The 21,196-nt window shown below is 43.2% G+C and overlaps 1 protein-coding gene and 1 long non-coding RNA gene across 2 annotated transcripts in view; both read left to right on the top strand.

Moving 5' to 3' along the window:
* LOC310995975 overlaps nucleotides 1-21,196 on the top strand; it is a 63,045-nt gene that overhangs the window by 18,126 nt on the left and 23,723 nt on the right. The gene's annotated exons all lie outside the window — the stretch shown is intronic.
* spry2 (sprouty RTK signaling antagonist 2) lies at nucleotides 1,421-5,987 on the top strand. The gene is made up of 2 exons (XM_083985884.1): nucleotides 1,421-1,771; nucleotides 4,470-5,987. The coding sequence occupies exon 2, from the start codon at nucleotides 4,518-4,520 to the stop codon at nucleotides 5,565-5,567; it is 1,050 nt and encodes a 349-aa protein (XP_083842010.1). The 5' UTR covers nucleotides 1,421-1,771; nucleotides 4,470-4,517; the 3' UTR covers nucleotides 5,568-5,987.

The following is a 21,196-nucleotide window of genomic DNA, read 5'->3' as shown; positions in this document are numbered from 1 at the left end:
TTGATTGTAAGCTGCAGTATTAGGGAGTGGCCACAAGGGAGTGCTGCTCCACAATTATTCACAAGAGCTGAGAGTAAGCAGAGTATTGGTTTGCTAATTAGTTGTATCACTTCCCGTGGATTGCTTTTAACTTTGGATCTATAGCAACCTGGCAAAGAGCCTCAAATGGTTCAGAATAAACAGTGTCCAGGGAGCATCAGCATGATTAACAAGCTTCTCTGTAAGGCCAGTCAATATGCAAATTAAAACTACTCCGGTGTCCTTTGATAGTATACTTCATGTTGACAGAAGTTATCTGATGCTGCTAACACCACTCAATTAGTTTTGATCCCATCCTGGACACTGTTTAAAAGTCTATGTTTCAGGTCCAAATGAAACGGATGTGAAATATACACAATATTGAAGATTTGTGAATTAAAAAAATAAAAATAAAAATATTTAACCTATTTTTCAAATCATATTTTATCATACGTGATGGGCACAAAAGAGCAGCTGTTATTCCTATTAAAAAGAAAAGAGTGTAATTATAAATTATAAAGAATATACAATGAAACAAAACAAATTCCACTACAAGCAAAAATCCTCCAAAGTAAAAGTACAGATGTATCACTAACAATATAACCTAGCAAGCCTACTTAAAATATCATAAAGTTAATAAGTCAATCATGCAAAATGACTCATTAATGACCAGATTACAATCTGCACTACTTAATGTATTATTATCTAATAAAAAAAACAAGATATTTCATTAGCTAATATAGAAATTCAATAGTTTTGTATAGCCTATATAAAATATAAATGTCTAATAGAATTACATTTGTTCGATAAATATCATGTAGGCTAGCACAAAAGTAAAGTAGCATGAAATAGAAAAACTAGAGTAAAATACAATTACTTACTAGTTTTTACTTTTTAAATGTGCCTTTGCTCGTTAAAGTTGCACTGCTTGTATATAACGTAATGCATACATTTGCATAAAAGTTTTGAAAGTTTCATCCGCTGAATTGACATTAAAAGTAACAGTTCCCATAGTGACTTGGAATTGGGGACCAGATACACATGACCTAGTGTTACAGAAACCTTTCAGTGCAGTGATATGTAAAAAGAAAAAAGAAAAAAGGGTCAGCTCTGATAAGACAGTGAGGATTTGAGGAGGGCAGCAGCAGCTGACCAGCAGCGCTCTGCTCGGCCGCTGCTGTACAATTGATCAGACTGGGTGTGAATGGCTGCTCTCTAGCAGCCAATGGCTGAGCACCGGATGCGAGATATCCGCTGCAACAACAAGCGCTCTGTTCCCCCTTTCAGCTTGACGCCATTTACAGCCCAAATCCCGACCTCCTCTCCGGAAAGAGCAGAAAAAAACACCCAGACACGAGAAAAAGTACTTGCAACCTCTCAGAGCCCTGCGGATAAAACACGCCAAATTAAAACTACTTGATCTGCTGGAGTTGGAGTCGCTCGCTTCACTTCTTCTTCTCCATCTTTTTTTGTATTCTTCTCCTCCTCCTTGTTGGAGCAGAAGTGGAGTCAAGCTAAGTTTACCCTCCGGCGGTGACTGACTGAAGTTTACGCTTGTTTTAGTGCCTCGTGCTCTTGCGCAAAACACGGGATCTGCGTCTTAGCGCTGCTTTCTGAAAATGCGCACCGCTTGGAAACTTTGTCAATGGATTTTACCGACGGCTTTCCTGACTGAACATCTGATGTAGGGAATAAACTCTCCTCCAATTTGGATTTATTTCACCTTAACGGGGGCTAAAGCGTCGGAGGCACGGTAAGTGTAATCTTCTCTACACCACAAACTATTAGGAGTACTTTTATTTTGAAAGCAACTCATATTTCTTCACTTCAGTTATGTCATTAACATGTTAATACACTTTTATTGCTCTTTTTATCAGTATGTCGCCTTTCCCCAGCTCCCCCGCTTCCTTTAGCTCATTGTAGTCTTTACAGTTGTTGTGGTTGGACTAGAGAGGGCTGTTGTACTTTAGGTCAAGTAGTTTTGAACTTCTTGAGTTAGAAGTGCAGTTTTCCATAATGCAGACAGGTGTTTTTGCCTCAGCTAATATCCAGTCTGTGCATTTCTTCCTCCGGGCTCGATCTAATGTCTACTTCCACTGTTTATCTGACTGCAGCTGTCTGCTTTATTAGGAGGTAGTCCTCCTGTCCAGCTGCCACATGTGTTTTCTCATATGTGCGCTCACATACATTGTAGTCCTGTGTTTCCTCCCCTCTGTGCACACTGTATCTCTGCTGCACCCCCCCCTCATATATATTCACCATGCACACATAGTGGAAAACACTAACTTATATGTAACTTGTATGTGTCAAGGACAATATGAGTCACAGGATTTCTATATGTAACCCAATGTACTTTGTAAAGTTTTGGCTGCAGTCCTCAGGTTTTCCCTTTCATACCTTTAACTAGCCATCATTTAATTAATAAGACTGGATGCCATCAGTTTGCTCCAGTTTACCCCCATCAGCCCCTCACACCTCATCCAGCCACTGTGGTCCTGTTAGGAGACAGGAGCTGTATGCCCCCCCACCCCTCTGTAACAGGTTACAATTTGAGTGTGGCTTGCAAGTCCTTCATTTGGAGCAGAAAGCTCATAAATCCTAAAGAACCCTCATGCATGCTCAAAGAGAGCTCCACTCCCACCGCCACCACCCTTGAACGCATCACTCACAGTTTACATGGGCTCTTTCATGCCCCCCAACTTTTTTTTTTTTTTATCTTGTCACTCATCTTCTTTTCAAGAGTGTCACAATGTAAATGTGTTAGAATAGGGAAGGTTGCAGCAGGCCATTTGTCATGCAACAAACAAAAGGCCCTTCCTGTATTGTCATTGAAAAGGAGGCGGGGGGGGAACTTCACAACCCCCCCTCCAAAGAAGGCATTTGAAAGCTAATTAGCGCAAGGAAGGAGAATTAAGGCCACCACTGTCACTTTCTTTACTTTGGTGTGATATGTTAGTGAACACAAGGCTGTGCATTTGAATATGTTAGATTAATGCAGAGTGACAGTGCAATATGCTAATCCTTACCGTCTCCATACAATGAGTCTGTGAGATAATAACTGTGGGTTCCTACAGACCAGCGGTCAGAACTGTTGTCAAAGCTTAGAAACTTAAAAAAAGGGTACACACAGTATTGAACACTTGCATCAGAAGGCTGTCCAATATTTAACAAAAAGCCAGTTAGTGCCCCCCGTTTACACCTTGTAGTTCACTCACACGTGCTTTAACTTTAAAATGTCTGTGTTATCTCTCTGACCCATATCAGTCTTTAGTAACGTGCCTTGCTTTTGTTAAACCCTCAATAAACCAACAGAAAGAAATATACCTTTGAACAGAGGCATACACTCCCTCTACTCCAACGCCTATAGTGCAGCCAATTGTAAATTATATACATATGTCCATTAGGGCTCCGTCTACTATAATATCTTGTGAAAATTGCCCATTATAATTTCCCACAGGTGAGGGTGAGGCGTTCAGGTGTCTTGTGTTGGCCCTACAGCCGTCCAAAATCCCACTTTTATATGTTACATATGGCAAAAGAGCAGGAGTTCAACACTTTCTCCCGAAAACGAATAACCAATAGATGATTATTTCATTAACACGATAATGGACGATTAGTTTTGCTTGATCTTTATTTTTTTATTGTTAGGTCTATAGAATGACAGCAAGTAGTAAAAAAAAAAACACTCATCACAGTTAATTTAAGCTTAAGTAACTCTTATCAAAATTAAATTCTTGAACAATGTTGAGTTAGAAAAAAGAAATCATAATATGAAAAAACAAAACACGATATGTTTCTCAGGGAAGTGAGCTGTTGGAGTTGTGGCAGTCAGTCATTATTACTTGTTTGATTTTCCTGTTTTATTTATTTAAGGTATTTGAGGGCATTTTACGGCCTGACTACAGACGCTAGAGAGAAAACAGGAAATGAGGGCGAGAGATCCAGACTAGACTCGACACCGTCGCCATCTTAGAACACGAATGTACCCGGCAGATGAATTTTCCATTGATCGACTGATTGATAGCTCTTAGATTTGAGGTCCAAGCCAACATGTTAATCTATAGTGGGATTCTGGCAGCCAGTCAGTATTAGTCTGCCTACCCATTGTTGTGTTGTGCAGTAGCTTTGGGGAAACAGGAAGTTAACAGTTTTTAAACATTGAGTTTGGATGTGGAACATGCAACGACTTTGAACAAACAATGTTTGTTTATATTGAACACAAACACACGGTTGCTACTTGAGTGAAAGGCCCAACCCACGCCCTCACTACTGGCTTCAAACATTACATAAACTTATTCATCAAATGCGCCCATCTCTGCTCCCGACCGCATGATGTGTTTGTTAGGCCTGCTTTACATAGTGGTGCTTGTACAGATATCAGTTATGATTTGCATGGCATCATTTGCATGGCCGGTAACAGATGGATATAAAGTGTATGCTTCTTTTTACAGGACTTCAGATGTGTCCCATGCCAGTCAGAGTGGCCCGTCAGTCCCGAGATGGATTCCAGAAGTCAGAACGACAGCGATGGGGGAGGAGGACATCACGGATGGTCACCGCCATCGACCAGTTCCCCGGGCACGCCGCATGACGAACGGAGACAGCAAACCCACAGCGGTCCGCTAGACGGCGGGCTGAACAACGGGCAGCCGCCCCATGCTCCGGTGCTATCTCTGGATCAGATTAGGATAACCGGCAGTAGTAATGAGTACACAGAAGGGCCCACGGTCGTCCAGAGATCGCCGGCCACTCAGCAAAGGCAACAGAAGGACGATTTGTTGTCATCAGCAGCAGGTTCAAGGACAAGTGTGCAGCTGGAGACTCAGGAAGAGAGGCCTAACAACCTCCGCAACCTGCATTCACTGACTCAGCATGGAAACACAAACACATCCACCTCCAGGGAGGATGTGTTGCGGTCCTCCAGTGTGGAGGACTCCCAGAGTAGCATCAGGACCAGCGTGGGGAGCGCCTCCTCAGGCCAGAGGCTCCTCAGCAGCCCGGCCGGGGGCGACCCCATCATCAGAACCCAGCCCAAACGCGCAGAGCTGCATTCAGAAGAGTTGAAACCTCTGAACGACGAACCCAGGGCGGTGGTGGCCGTTCCAGGCAGCGGCGGCGGCGGCCATAAAAGTCCCGGCAAACACTCGAACAAGTGTGAGAGCTGTGGACGGTGCCAGTGTGCAGAATGCAGTCGCCCGCGGGTGCTGCCCTCCTGCTGGATGTGCGGCCATCGGTGCGTGTGCTCGGCGCAGAACGCGGTGGAGTACGGGACGTGCGTCTGCTGCGTCAAGGGGCTTTTCTACCACTGCTCCAGCGACGACGAGGACACGTGCGCCGACAAGCCCTTCTCGTGCACGCAGGCCCGCTGCTGCGTCCGCTGGACCACCGTGTCCATCCTGTCCCTGCTCTTCCCCTGTCTCCTGTGCTACCTCCCGGCTAAAGGATGTGTCGCCGTGTGCCAGAGCTGCTATGACCGAGCCACCCGGCCCGGGTGTCGTTGCAAGAACACAAAACCAATCCACTGTGAGGATGTTGGCAAGCAAACGTAGACGAGAGGGTTAACATGTGTGGAAATGCAGAAGGATGGACAAACTCCATGTTGACTGGACTGCTAAATGTTGTGGCCCTGTAGCTGTGTTAGTGGAAAGATTCGATTAAGGAGCTAATGATGCTGTTGTGTGTGAGTTTTTGTTTTCCATCGTCTGTGCCCTACCAGCTCCACACTGGAGGGACAGTCACTCGCCTTAGCATGATGAGTTTCACTTGAAAGGTAAACCAAAATAAGCGCTCCACATGTTTAAAGGTATGAAAACGTATTCAACTACTGTTTTGTCCTGAAAAATAATTTCATTCCCCCAGATTTGGTGTTGTTGCTACGAGAGTCCAAATGGATAGTTATTTTTTAACATTTAATACAACTTATATGCTAAGAACAGAGTCCTGTTACTAACTGTATGTAAAGTAGTAAATGCAAAGGGTATGTACATTAGAAAATGAGTTTGACAGATGTTTTATTTTTGTACATAAAATAATACTTCAACTGTGAAAGTTTTCTGCCATACCAGAGGCACCTTGATAAATTTACATTTATATGAATCAGTAAACATCATTCTTACAATGTTTTTTTTTTTTTTTTTTACATTCACTGGAATGTATATCAATCATTTTTATGTAATTTACAAAGGAAAAATCTTATCCCTTCTACTTGTAAATTGTACAGTGACCTTTTATGAAAAAAATATTTTCTAATTCCAACATTGCTTAGTGTAAAGTTAAAAAATATATATTTATTTGAAGGTTTATTATTTTATAATGAAAAATATTTATTTTGAGAACGCATTGTTAAATGTGTCACCTCTCTTTGGGGGCTACTCTGTAGTCAACTCAGATCAGAGGTGACCTGTAGGAGTGTCAAAGCTGGATGAATAGTTCACTATGAATTAGAAGACAAATATATTAACGTTTGAAATTAAACAACCTTGAAGTCTGACGGATTTATTTTCTCTGCATTGTTATTGTCTCTTTGGATTTACCTCTTCTTTCCTCTGAGTTTCAGTTTAAACAGACACAATTGTATTTGAACCCTCTGCGTGAGAGCTGCCGTCAACCCTGCTCTTCCTTTTTTAGATAAACGAGGATGCATTCATGTTCACCTCGGGCCCTTTTTAAAAGAAACATCTGGCCTCTGGTAAAACTATGCTTCTAGTGCTTGTGCACTCCAGAAAATGACTTTGCAGCTTCTGTTACTTTGTTTAATCTTACAAATCAAACACTCCACCTTTATTCTTGCAGATATGCATTCATGTAAACTTCCTATGACACCTTGGCTTGACTTCAAGTTCATTTCAAATACATTCCTCACAATCCTGCAGATACTTGGCCCTTTTTTTCCATGCATTTTTTTTTAATATTATCAAAGGTTTGTTCAGGAATTTCTTGGTTTTGAATATTCCTGTAGGCGAAACATAAGCCTGAAACATAAGCCCCTGACACTTGTTGACAGCATACGGACATGTTTGCGACACAGCGCGCATTCAGAGCTGTGATTGACACACCGAGGCCCAACCTGCGCTCACTTGTTTGTTATTCATCCCCCAGCCTTTTGACTGACGGAGAGGAGTGAGGTGGGGTGGGGGAGTTCTTGTTCTTTCCATAATTATCAACTTTCACCTATTTTACAGCGTCGAGGAGATGGAAACATAACGGGCAGAATCCCATTAGAGACAGAAAAGGGAGAGTTGATTCTGTGTTTGGTCTTTATCTTTCCAGTCGCAGACCTCCTCTCTCCCCGCATTGTCTCAGCTGTGAATGAAAAGGGAAAAGGCGGGTGTGGAGTGGGAAGAGGAGGTGGTGGTGGGGGGGTTGTTAGGAAGAGGGACCGCAAAGGGTTAAAAGCATCACTTTGAATGACAAAGACCTAACAGTTTACCCCTGTATTCAGCCCGGCATGCATTCATCCTGTTTTCAATAGTCGGGGGGTTATTCTGGCTCCCCAACGCTCCTCTCAGCTACCTGCTCCTACTTGGTATTCCCATAGGGATATGGTTGTCTTGTTGGGGGTGGGGAGGGCAGTAAGGATGGATGTGTTGAATGGAAAAAGTCGTCCTATCTGTTGGAATATGCAGTTAAAAGGCAAAGGAGCAAAGGGAAAAAAACGTCACAAACTGTACAAGAATCCCAAAATGTGATTTGAAAGGAAAATGGATTTTTCTTTTCATCTGGACATGTTTGTTGGTAAAAGTGTTTGAGGTAAGATTTAGTGCAGAGAAGAATTAAAAAAGAAAAACAAGCAATTTCGACTGAAAAAAGAGGAACAATTGCTGCATGAAAGGATAAAAAAAAAAAAAAAAAGAAATACAAGAGTGGAGAGAGATTGTTTATCCGCCCCGCAGTCCCAGTGATTTGGCAGCAGAGAGTAGCAGGAGGAGGAGGGGATGTGAATTGGGGAAAAAAAGGCTCTCTTTGTTGGTTTTAGCCGCCGTGGCCCCTGCGGTTCATGGCGGCTGTGGGGCAGAGCGGCCTATTCACCCTGCTCACCAAGGCAGAATGCAGCACAGGAAGACAGGAAGGAAGCGAGGCTATTCTTCATGGACGCATTGTCTGTCTGTCTGACGGCCAGGCTTAAGCAATCAAACAGCACTGTGAGAGAAAGAGAGAGGGAGGGAGAGAGAGAGAAAGGGTGGCGAGGGAGATGCGTGGCACCCTATGAAAACTTAATAATTATTTTTAATTAGTACTTACTATAAAGGGAATAAGAGAATAAAATTGATTTTCAAAAAGTCTTCTTGACCTTTCTGCTGCAGCTTTAGGGGGGAACGGATCATTGCTGCAGAATTTAGGCAAACTATATGCAGTATAAATTCAGCAATTTCAATAAAAGAGAATAAGTTACGAACAAGTATCAAAGTATTAATGGAAAGCTTGTGTTTATGTAACTGTTACCTCATGCTTTGAGATTGCAAAAGGTAGATGACATCATGTTTAATGAGCCAGCTATAGTAGATGTGTTGGTATGGTTGTGTAGGTGTGTGCTGCATGCTGAGTTTTCTCTGCATGTGAAATGTGTGGATCATTTCATTCTTAAGAAATACTTAATGTAAACATTATGATGTTTACATGTGTATTTAATTACATTCTGGTTTGACTGGTCTGAGCTCAGTGTAGTACAGAAAGCAGGTTGTTTCCTCACGTACTCTCTTCTCGCATCTCAGATCATCAAACTTATATGTGTGTGAGTGTGTGTGAGTGTGTGTGGTAAATTATCTTCCTTTAAGCGCGTGGACTTTGTCCTTGTGGTTTATCACATACGACACTGACAACAGCCTGAACTCAGACCCTCTCTCACTTACTCCCTCCTATTACGAAAGTGAGAAGAAGCCTTTAGTGTTTTTCAGAAGTGAAAAACTACCTGGTATCATCAAAACTTGTTATAGGTCGGATTAAAATCAATTTTAATCCAAGTGTGTTGCAGAGTAGTCAGTTTGACGTGTCAGGAAAGAGAGGCCACGCTGCTAAAACCCCACAAAACGTAGGTGTAAAAGACAGAGAGAAAAAAAAGCCACCACACCTTTTTTGTCTGTGTCGCAGTGAAAACGTTTTCTCAGAAGCTGAACTTTTCTTTCTTCTTTTCCGATGTGGGCGGCTGAGAGAGAGGCTCACATCTAGAGCTCAAAGCTGAAGGCGCATCCCCCCACCTGAATGTGGTTTTTACTTTCCATTGACTCTGTCCTCTGCTACTGTCACACTCCGCCGTGCGTTCAGTCGAATTGCATGAAGACAAGAGCTGCTTCTTTTTTTTTCAACTTAGGCCATGAAGTGATCCTGGACCAAGCAAATTCTCCACCTCATCACCTCATTTGTACCTTTGCAGACTCACAAATCCTGTGTGCTTAAACATCTCCTCAGTTCCTCTTTTTACATAACAACTTCTGCCCTTTCTGAAGCTTCATATTCACGTTTTACAGGCGAGCCGCGGGATACGTCCACCTCCGCAGGCTCTGGGAGAGGGAACAGCTTTGCAAGGTGAATTAAGGGGCACGCCTGCACTTAGAAATTGAAATCTTATGCAACCCAGTTCTACCTCAGTGACAGCTGAACTACTGTTATGCCTTGAGGAGGAAGATTACAGCAGCAAGGACGCAGGGAGCAAGAGAGACACTAGAGAGTGTACCTGTCATAAACATTTAGTGGGTGTGAAAGAGACGCAGGGCGTGTGTGTGTGTGTGTGTGCGTGCAGCCTGAAGGCCTGCACACAGCTCTTTGCACATGTTGAAATTAAAAAAATTGGACCTGCGTGTGCATGTGTGCTGATGTTCATACATGCATGTGTATTCTTGCACACGTGTGTGTTTCCGTTAGCATAATCAAGCCTTTGGGCCAGACAATAAAGCCCGACTGGAGGCCTAAGTCTAATAGCAGCACTTAACTTCAATCCACCACAGGAAGTTGGCTCATCTGCACACGCACACACACATACACACACACACAAAGTTGGTCCGTTGCTGACAGCCAGTGGATATTTGTTGGCGACACCGTGGCTGCAAGGCTCTTTACAGCTTAGCGGCCAATTGTTGTTCACCCAGATACACACACGCACACACACACTAAGAGCTTAGAGCTTCAGTTGTTATCCTGAAAGGCAATCCTGATCCCTGTGCTACACAGTAGGACAGACACACATAAAAAGAGGAATTAGTGCGGTCTGACAGCTCACTATACCACATCGCATTTAGTGTGTGGATGTGTGTGATGGTGGCAATTATGTGTACAGGGGTGTGTGTGTGTGTTTTGAGAGGGTGCGTACATATGGATGCATGTGTGTAATCATTAACTGACTTTGAATCACATAGTAAGAGTTTACATTCAGTGGAGACAATGGCAGACATTAGCGTATATAGTGTAGTATACCTTTAGCCACACACTGTTTGCAGACATGACAGAAAAAACTAGGTCACTCACATCAGTGAGGGACCAGATAGTATCTCAGAAGAAATGCAAAAAAAAAAAAACTTTTGGTGTCAGTGTAAAGTACCGGAATATAAAGCGTACAAAAAAAGTAATTAAAAAGCTGCAAATGTATTTGACAAATACGAAACCAATTTTTATTTTCTTTCTTGTAAAAACATCAACACAGCACATACACAGGCAGCCAAGTGTAAAGGTGATATTATGTACTTGAATCATTGTGATACATTTACAGAACAAGTTATTATCTAAGGCACCGACATCTCAGTCACCAACCTCCGTCTAATCCAGTATGCTAAAGTGCAGTTTTGAAACAAAACAGCTATCACACCTGCAGTATACATTACTGGTGTTACACTGTGCAATTGCAGTTCAGCTAGACCTTAGTACTTCATCATTTTTGACGGATGAACTTTATTTATACCAATTTACATAGGAAAGACACACTGAGTAGTATTAGCCGTCATTTGCATTACCCAGTAAAATATAATAGACAGTGTTGAGAACCAGCTGCTCTGCTGTATATTTTGATATCTTGCACAAGTTATTTATACAATGTGGAAGAAGCAACGTACAATGGGATTCAGGCAAATTACATTTTCATAATTGATGCAGTTTCTATTTTTTCACCAGTTTTGCTGGCCAGAATTTGCAAACCAACGTCTTCTCATTCAGGAGCAGTGACATCATGTAACCCTCTTCCTGAATAGTGGCATTGAGGCTTGGATGATATTATTCAAATAACACCATAAGGAAGGAAGGTCAGTCATTTTGCAAGCCAAATCCACATTGACATAACTGTTATGAAAAAACATGATATGGGAGAGTACAGCATGCACATACAAACGTTAAATCTTAGATGTGAAGAGAAGGCAGATGTAAAGACCTGTCCAGCTGAGGACCACCATGTTAGTGTGTGCGTGTTAAGAGTGACCAGTGTAGAGTTCAGAGGAATGCCAGTGTGATATTACTATATAAGTCTCCATTGTCATCCTTCTGCTGGAAGCTGAGGATTGGGTTGAGGGGAGGGGAGGGAGTGAGATCATGTGGAACAAAGCTGTGGAAGAAAAAGATATGATCAACCTGTCTGCCATTCAGCTCCATTAAAAACAGATTTCCTCTTTCTGTGGCTCAAAGCTAATGATGCGTTGGGTATGTCGTGAGAGGTTAAGAGACTGTAACTAAGACGGGCTGCACTGAACTCAGATGTTCCATTAAGCGGGAAACACTGAAGTACAGAGGACTTTGAGGGATGGATTGAAGGCAGGCGCTGAAACACAATGAGCATCATATCTTCTCAAAATTGAGAAAATGAGTTATAATGGAGTCTACAAGTTGGAGGACACTGATAAAACACTGAGTTGCAGAAGTTAGGCCCTGATAGTGGTCGATGGCTCTGTTACTTGGACAGTTTCATTCATAAATGATAAACATGAGTGTGTTTTATGTGTAGAGTTGCATTTTGCTCAGAGCGTCCATCTTTGCTTTACCACGGTGGCCTCCAGTCTCTGCACTGCTAGCATGACACGTTGCGACATCCAACCCTGCTGCAGTGCTGTGTAGCATCAGTGTTACAATGAGCGTGGGTGAGCTCCAACCATTTACTGCCCTCAAGTGCAGTGTAGCGTCACGCTGCTGCTTTTTGGCAATTCCAAATAACTCTCTGTTTGTTGGTGTTAACCACTGAATGTGTGCATGTACACATTTGCAGAGGAAATGGGGAGGGGGTGCCGTACAGAGATCATAAACAACCTCTGTCCTATTTTAGACCCACGCTGAACACTGCTGCTTGTCGTGCGCACTGATTTCATTTTTGAAAATTGTGATAGAGCTCGTTGTTTTTTAAGTAAATATAAAGATAAGGCATAGTTTGCTTCTCGTTGGAGGCGCAGCTCTGTTCTCGTTGGTCCCTGCTGGAGGAAATTGATCTCTTGAGTCTGTCAGACAGCTATGAGATCGCTGCGAGCCATGGGGTCTTGTTACCATTCACAGGTGCGGTACGCTGACAAGCTGATGATGACAGCCGAGCCGAGCCAAGGTGTGTGTGTGTGTGTGAGCGTGTATGCATGTGTGCGTCCATTAAGTGCACTCGAGAGCACGTATGCGTGTGCGCTTCCCCAGCCTGAAGACAGAAATTTGTCAATGGCTGCAGAGATTGTCAGCATACCTGAGATTCCTTCAGATTCCAAACAACCAGCAACAAGACAGGAGAGAGAGGCATACGAGAGAGGGAGAGAGAGAGAGGCTTTCTGCCAAATCTGTCCACTCTGCTACGAGCACAGGTGCAATATTTCACAAGATAAAGACTCCTCTGTTCAGAGAAACACGCTGCTCTATAGCCGTGGCATATACAGAGGGGTATTAAGAGGCAGCAGGGATGCTTATGTGTAAAAAAAGGACAAAATTATCATAGAAATCACCAGAGAAAACCTCCCCAATGATCGCACATAGTTATATCACCTCCAAACATCACAGGATGTCAGAGATCCCACTTGTCACAGGGTGAATAATGTGGTTTATTTAGGCGTCGCTATCAAAACAAATCCGCACAATCTGTATATGACAGGCTCATACAATATTCAGTGTAATTCTGAGGCTGCAGCTACGACGCTGTCATAATTACATTATTTAACTGAAATTAGAAATCATCTGTGTTAATATATCATACTCGCTTTTGATTTATCTGTTAATATGGCCAAAACTGGTATAAAACTGGGAACTGCTATAGTTTCAACTTTCACACAGGTTAGTGACCACCATGGGGTGCCATGCTGTTAGCTGCACATATGCTCCTCACTGCTGCCAGTTCTGAATTACTCATCATTTGCCATTAGCCCAAGACCCAAGGGAGACAGATGGCTAACGCAAGCTTGACCCCACTTCTTTGTGCGATGTTGAACAAACACAGCACTGTGTGTGGGAGCTGCTGATGACTCATCAGGTGTTAAGATAATATTTACAACAAGCAAAGTCCACTGGGAATGACATAATGTTAGCGAGTTGGGCTAACCAGAAGCTAACTTGCCAGCTCCCAAGTGACCTAAGCATCCCCGACAAGCTCCAGCAAGCAGGCTTAAACTATGTCTGGGTCCTCTGCCTGAGTCTGGCTGGTATTCTTTACTCTTGAGTGGATCTGCCAGAACTGGTCCAGATGTGAATGTAACATTTACATCCTTAGCTGTTTATGGACCAGATTTGTTTGGTGGAGCCTCAAACTGGGCCTGAAGAAAACAGGCACATGGCCCAAGTATGAGGCCAGACTGGGAGATATTAGCTTAGCTTAAATGCTATTATCTCTTACATAATCAGTTGAAAATTGTATCCTATAATTTTCTTGTTTGTTTGTTCCTATGTGTGATGGCCACTAGAAACGTACAGCAGATAAAATATTCCAAATCCAACAGAGTCAAACAAGTCAAAAAGTGATGCACTAATTGCAAAATGTCAGTATGTCTTCATAGAACTTTATGCGTATGTTTCATCTCTGACTCACTGCAGGCCACTAGACAGAGATTGCCTCATTGCTGGGACCCCAAAGTCAGAGAAAACAAGCCGCACACTTAACATGTCATTTCACTGCAAGGCGTCTTAAGAAGCAGCACTGCAGCTGGCCCCGAGCCAAGAGCAACAGAATTCCTTCAGCCTGGAATGCCTGCTTGATTAATATAGAAAACACAGTCTCGCTTGAGCTCATTTGGTGGAGAAGTGTGGCACTTTGCTGCAAGTTAACTCGCCTATCAAAATAAAGAGGCATGTCTGCAATGATGGGGTGGGGTGGGGTGGGTGGGGGGCGCTGACCATTTAAGGTTGGGGCACCACAATCAGCTTTTTTAGGTGTTTCTAAATCCAAGAGTCAAAACAAACGATGGATAGATGCAGTGTCTTTGCCACAAAACTCTCATCAAGAGCAATACACTTCCTCTGGTGTCTAAACTGTTCACACTAAATCGACTTTGTGTCATATAATAGTTAAAGCAAAAGTCAAAATCAATGCTCAAGTCTCCACGGTCTCATGAACGCACCGCATTAACATTGATTTTCCTCCACACACACACACACACGCGCTGGATGAATAACGTACATGGGAGTTCTTGCCCTTTAGGAATTTTGTGTGTGTCCAGGTGAGCGTGTATGCGTCTTTGTGTTTGTGTGTGTGTGTTTGCCCAAAGAGGAAGTTCCTGTGGTGAGACGGCCCTAAGCTGAACACACACGCACACACCACTGGAAAAGCTCTGGAAAACAACTTCCTGTGGTCACCTGTGCTCAATGACCCTGAAGAAAGAGACCCTTACAAACCAAAACTCACTGTCTCACACACACACACACACACACACACACACTGTACGTCGACATGCTCGTAGCCAGGTCAGTGTTTCCCCCAGAAAATGTGTTAGTTAAGGTGGTGTCTGTCCTGTTGGCGGGGGGGGTCGGTGCGCCGTATTAAGTTTCGCTTTCACCATGCGCGCTGCTGTTATGCATGTGCGCTTCTCTGTGGTGTGTAGAGCAGGGGTCTTCAACGTTTTCCAGGCCAAGGACCCCCAAACTGATGGAGAGATGGAGCGGGGACCCCCTACTTATATACAGTATATTGTATAAAATTGTGTTTTATATTTAACTGGTCCTGTAGTGCCATACAGGGCCGTTGTATAGGGGAGAAAGGTGATGATCATTATAGGGGCCCAGCGCCCAGTAGGGCCCACAAAAACCCCAGTAGTCTAATCTTTGTATGACTGAATTATTCTGCATAAGACCCTGACTGATACTCATAGTAATGCTGCATTAGCATCAAAACAAAGTAGGCTAAATAAGAAATGATAATAGATACGTAAAAGTGGAAAAGTCAGGGGGCAGGGGCCCACTTTAGTATACTTTCAGGGGGCCCAGGATTCCTAGCAACGGCCCTGGTGCCATGTGTCACAACAGGTCACAACTACGTGGTAACTGAACGCTGCTACTACACCAATGAAAGAATTAGGCTACTAAACCATAAAAAGACAGAGAAAACAAAGCAGTGTTTCCCCTACTTTGTTTTTTTTCTCTGGCTTTTTATGCATTTATTTTGAAAGGGCAGCTGGAGAGAGACGGGGACGCGGAGAGAAAGTGAGAGGGGGGATTGACACGCAGCGATGGGACTGTCGGAGGGTCGCTGCAGCGGCCGTGCTCTACCAAGACATATGACGCCCGCGACTCACCCCCAATCGTCAGCGCCGCGGTCACCGGGGCTGATTCTGAGAACTTTTACACCGGGCCCGCCGTGTCATGTCTCGGTTCCACGGAGCGTTTCAGTGACGGCCTGACGCTGCTGCATTGTTGCTGCGCTATGAGCAGACGTGGCGGCGCGCGTTAATGTCACCGTCGTGTGTGTGCTGTGAATATCGCTACATTTTTATTTTTTTAAGACGTTAGTTTAGGCGGCAGCTCTTTGTTGTTAAGGCGGCCGCCTTAACAGGAAAGCGCTGCGGGAAACCCTGCAGGTCTTGGCTGTGGCACACAGGCAAAAGAAGGATGAATGGAGCCCTCAGAAAAACCTCCAGTACAACCGGGAAGAGAGGGAGGAACCACTGCAAAAAAAAAGAAAGATTCGACCCAGCAGTCCTTTAAATCTCCCTGACATCCTCAAACAAGTTTTTATTTTTCACTTCTTAAACGATAAAAAACACCCCAGAGTTTGGTGAGATAATTTTGCTCCCTCTACCAGCGACAATAGAAGTACTTCATGAAACGCAACAGTGACTGCGACCCATTGACTAAAAAATCTGCATGACATTACTACACACAATCAATTGCCGAGTCAGATTACATAAGTTTCCCTATTCGGTGCAGGGGAAAGCCAATGAAATCATCATGCCTACTTGGGTTTTGCTTATTTAACACTGTTGGCTGGACTATTAGCTGTCCACGCCTGTGGGAAGCGTAAGTGGCTGCATTCAGGACAGAAAGCAACAGAGGTTGTGTGATGAATGTTGTGTCTTTACAGGAGCAGGAGTCGGGACATTTTCACATTCCTATAGAACATAATACACACTTGTAAGATGAAGATTATTTTTTTCCTTTAATTTCCTCAAACTGGTATTAATTAAACCACCATATATACTCTAAATTGATTTTAAAGTGGATGCTGGTCACCACTTTGTCCACACCTTGGCTGATAGACTGTCAGGTTTAATTAATCATTAATCAATTATCAACCAATTCTAGTCCAGCAAAGTTGGCATGTGGTTGCTGAACAGTTGGTGTAGTTTTGGAGAGAATATGTAGTTGGGTTGGTTGGTGGATCCTCATCCTATATTATTTGAATAATATTTGATCCAAGGTGTCATGTGACAACTGGCAGGATTACACTACAACGTTTTCATGAAACTGGAAACTGTTGAAAACGAACTCATAGGTCGTTTGTGTTACATTTTGTTGTTGTGTTCTCGTTGCTGAGGGCAAAGCGAGAAGAGCAGTGATGAAGCTTTATAAGCGACGAAGGACGTGGCAGGAGGAGGTTGGGATGTGTGGGTGGATGTTTGTTCGAATCCCATATGAAACTAACAGTTGAGTTGTGTTTTTTATCCCTTTACGTTAACCATGGTGTTATTATAGTAACCATGACGGGGGGTAATGTGTTTTTTATGGTAACCAATGACAACGAAAGACAGCTGTGCAATACTATTACCTTTCGGCTTTGCTTTGTTTGACTTGCGTTGTGTATAAAGACCTGTAATTAGGAAACACAACAACAGATGCATTTGTTGCATTCACAGGCTCTATAGAAAACTACTATCAGTATTTTGGCAGGGTCTTCAAAATTGTATCCGTGTAGGCTGCAGTGGCCGTTAGCCAAAGAGTCATTTCATGTATTATTCTTTATAGCCGGATAAATACTGTCTATAATCTTATTTTTGTTGGCCTCCCCATAATCCCCTCTGTGCAAAAGAGGAAGTTACTTATCAAGGATCTGGTCTACCTGTGCCAAGCTAAGCTTCATGTTACGGCCTCTTTAACCAACCCAATATCCTGCCAGTGTGTGGACGTGTGTGTTTTCCATGTGTTTCTTGGAAGGAGGTGGACTACAGCTCCCTTCGTGTTTAGTCTCAAACAGACACACACATGCTGGTGTAGACACACTTGCACGCGCACACACACACACACACACACGCACACACACTCCCCACACAAACCGACTGCTGCTCTTTGAGGCCGTGGAATGAGCGCAGCAAATGATCGCCGTAAAGTTTGCTGTTGCTATCGACAAAGCAGCCTCTGTTCTTCATTTTGTGCCCCCACCAGCACCACAGACGCCCCCTCCTCCTCCCTACCCTCCCCCCTTCTCCTCCCACACATTTCATGCTATATATCCCTCTCTCGCCTCTCTGTTCCCCCTGCCTCTCTCTTTTCTGTCTCTATGTCAACCCCCTCCATCCCCTCTCTCTCTCTCTCCCTCTCTTTCTCTCTCTCCCTCCGCTCTCGTCCTCTTAATTCAGCTCACTTCTCTCCTCGCATTTCGGATGTAGGACAGGAAAAAGGAAACAGCGCCAAGCTCTGTTTGTCAGGGGGAGAGCAGGGGCTGAGACTGCGGCAAAGGGACCATTTTGAAGTGTGTGTGTGTGTGTGTGTGTGTGTGTGTGCATGCGTGTGCGTGAGCAGAGTGAGGTGTTGAAGGATGAGGACGGATGGGACTTGTACCCACACAGACAAAAATAAGATCAGCAGCACAGATCGCTGTGGGCTTTCCAGGTACCTGCAGCGGTGTTGCTAGGGTTGCAAACACAAGACAACATAATAACACACACACACTCTAAAAAGAAAGAGTTGTAAAATCCTTACTTTGAACTACTTTAATAACTTAAAAGAAGAAAATCAAGTTAATGATGGAGACGTAATGTTTATCTTTTGCTTTATTTTGTTTTTTATGAGTTTAAATACTCTTTAAATACTCAATTCTGAATAAGGTTCTTGGAGTTTATATGATTTAGGTATATGATTGCATAAAGCTGATCCACCAGCAATTTCTCTGATCAATAGAAATCAATAGAAAAAGTGTTGTTATCAGTTACATTCAGTCTTGTTTTTAGGGTTAGCAGCACCAATTTGCTAAAGCACCTGCCTAAATCATGACTATATACTAATTGCAAACCAGTTTGTTCTGATAGAGACTGTGTACTTTTAGCTGTTGGCTTGTGCTCATTAATTTTCCGTCCACAATGCGCCGACCTAACAGGCTATCATCACAGTGCAGCGGTGAAGTTCTCATCAGATTTTTACTTTTTGTTATCTGTAACATAAATGGTAAATGTCAGCCTTTGATGTCAGCCTCACAGAACCAATAGATAAGGCTTTTTTTGATATACCCTTTCTTTCTTCTTTTTAAACCAACATTGAAAGATTATAGAATTGAGAAATCCATTGTGGAAAGAAGAAGGGAGGCACATTCAACTCTGAGCACAGGGAAAAGAAAAATACTGCAATCAGATGAAGAAAAGAGAAATGGCTATGTGTGTGTGTGCTTTCAAGGCCAAAAATGTGTAATTTATTTAACTGAATGACAGGAATGTTGCAATAGACCTGAAATCAAATGTGCCTGCAGTTTAATTATATTGGTCTATATATTTAAATCCAAATGAAAGCAAAAGTTGCTTTTTTATCTGTTGGACGTGTAAATAGACTAGATATGCTTCTTAGCTTATCAGGGTCAGGAGGCTGATGAATGAATATGTCAGTGTTGTGTTTACAGCATGTTCTGCTGCACCTGAGTGGCCCATAAGACAAAAACAAAGCAGTAAACTTGTGTTTTTGACAGAAAAAAAGGAGGAAAGTGGAGGAGATGAAGACAGAGGGTGAAGTCATCGGGCTGGCTGGATTAATTGATGGATCTGGGGGGAAAGAGGGATGAGCAAGGGGGAGATTGTAGGTCAGAATGTAAAGTTGGAATTAATTAGGGCCCATCGCAGGGCAAATGAATGGCTCATTGTTATCACGGACAGACAGCAAGGAGGAACAATCTGGCCTTTGTGTTGTGAGTTCACCTCTCCGTCCCCCGCGTCCCCCTCTCTCTTTCTCAGTGAGCGCATAACATGGATGATAACATTTTAACGTTTAACATAACGAGGACAATATTTACACAATGAAAACAAGATGTAACGAAGGTAGCAAAGAGTGTTGTTTATTCCACTGCTGCACAAGAAAAGTACTTTTTAGGTATCTTTAAGGTGAAAAAAATATATACAATAAATACATACAAAACATTTTTAATGTGATAATTACTATATACATCCCAAATCATTTTAATTGATTACACATACATTTGATTGATTAGTCCACTAATGTATAGGGGCCATAGTGAAACTAAGGGCTCTGTTTGAACTCAGCAGAGGGGAGAATGGGACGGGCAGGTGGCTCTTATCTCTGGCAGACCACGGCATGGGGACACTTGCTGCATTGTATTCTCTCTCACTCACTCTCTCTCACACACACACGCGCACACACAAACACACACACACACACACACTCTCACAAACACACTCAAGCACAGGCTTGCTGGCTCCGTACCAACCATCTGCTGTGGAGGACAGGAGCCTTCCCCTCTTCAACGGTGATATATGGTGTCTGGCTGCTACTTGCCACCTCACCCCGCAGTTACAAGTTCAACACTTCATCATATAAAGTTGGAAGTGGGTCAAACCCCAACACTAATTGCCTTGAATGTTTCGAGTGTTTGCGTGTATTACTTTTTTGTCTGTCTGCTGAGAACTACCAGTGTGCCTTTCATATTTGAACTTGAATTTATTAATTTGAAAAGGAAATCTATATTTAAAATGCTGAGTCTTATGATGGTTGGCAGCACGTCTCCTGTCTAATCTGTGGTGTCTGAAAGCAGTGAGGTATTGATTAATAGTGTTTTTGACTTGGTTGTCAAAGAAGACAGTGTTACTGTATGAGTCAATGTAGATGGTAATGTTGGTCAGTCAGTCTTCCTCTTTGGTCCATACTCCAGATCTCTCAGCAGCTCTCAACTGGGTCTTGCAGATGCAGATGGGACATTTCATAAATGGGTTAATAGTAGAGCTCTACATCTAGTCTGCAGCATCTGTCTGGCCCCGCTCTGTGTGTGCACCACACACACACACACACACACAGCATTGGTTTACCAGAGTTTGACACATTTTAGATTCCTGTCAAACTAAGCTAAACAGTGAGACGACACACAGACAGCTGTCTGTTGTTGAACTAGCGGCTGTGACTGTGACGGACAGAGACGATTAAAATATCTCGTTCTACATACTCGTGGTTCTGCAGGTTGAACAGGTGTGTTGTGGGCTTCTTATCAGCATTTTTTTTTATCTTAAAAAGTTTTTATTTAAAAATCTACTGTGGGCTGACCTGTAGCTTTTACATTTACTTGCAAATGCAACGCCTTGTTTTCCTGGAGCCTCCTACATTAGCACCTCCCCAAGTCAGTCTGAATGCAGCTTTACCCTCCCTGTATCACAGCAGCTTGTCAAAGGAAAACACTCACCTTTGCGTTATCATCCTGACAAATTTGAAAGACTAGCACTCTCCACATACTCTGATGGGACCAGGTCCAGCTTTATTTTGTCTCGGCCTTAAAAGATTAGTCCTATTGACTGCAGTCCTGCATTCAGTCTCGGCCGTCTGCTACCGAATCAGAGAGCTTTTGCCAGTAAGCGCTGTTTATTCCTTTCAACTAATGGGGATCTATGCATCACAG

The sequence above is a fragment of the Trachurus trachurus genome (assembly GCF_905171665.1).
Source record: "Trachurus trachurus genome assembly, chromosome: 2".
NCBI lineage: Eukaryota > Metazoa > Chordata > Actinopteri > Carangiformes > Carangidae > Trachurus > Trachurus trachurus.
This window is presented reverse-complemented; position numbering and strand designations above follow the sequence as displayed.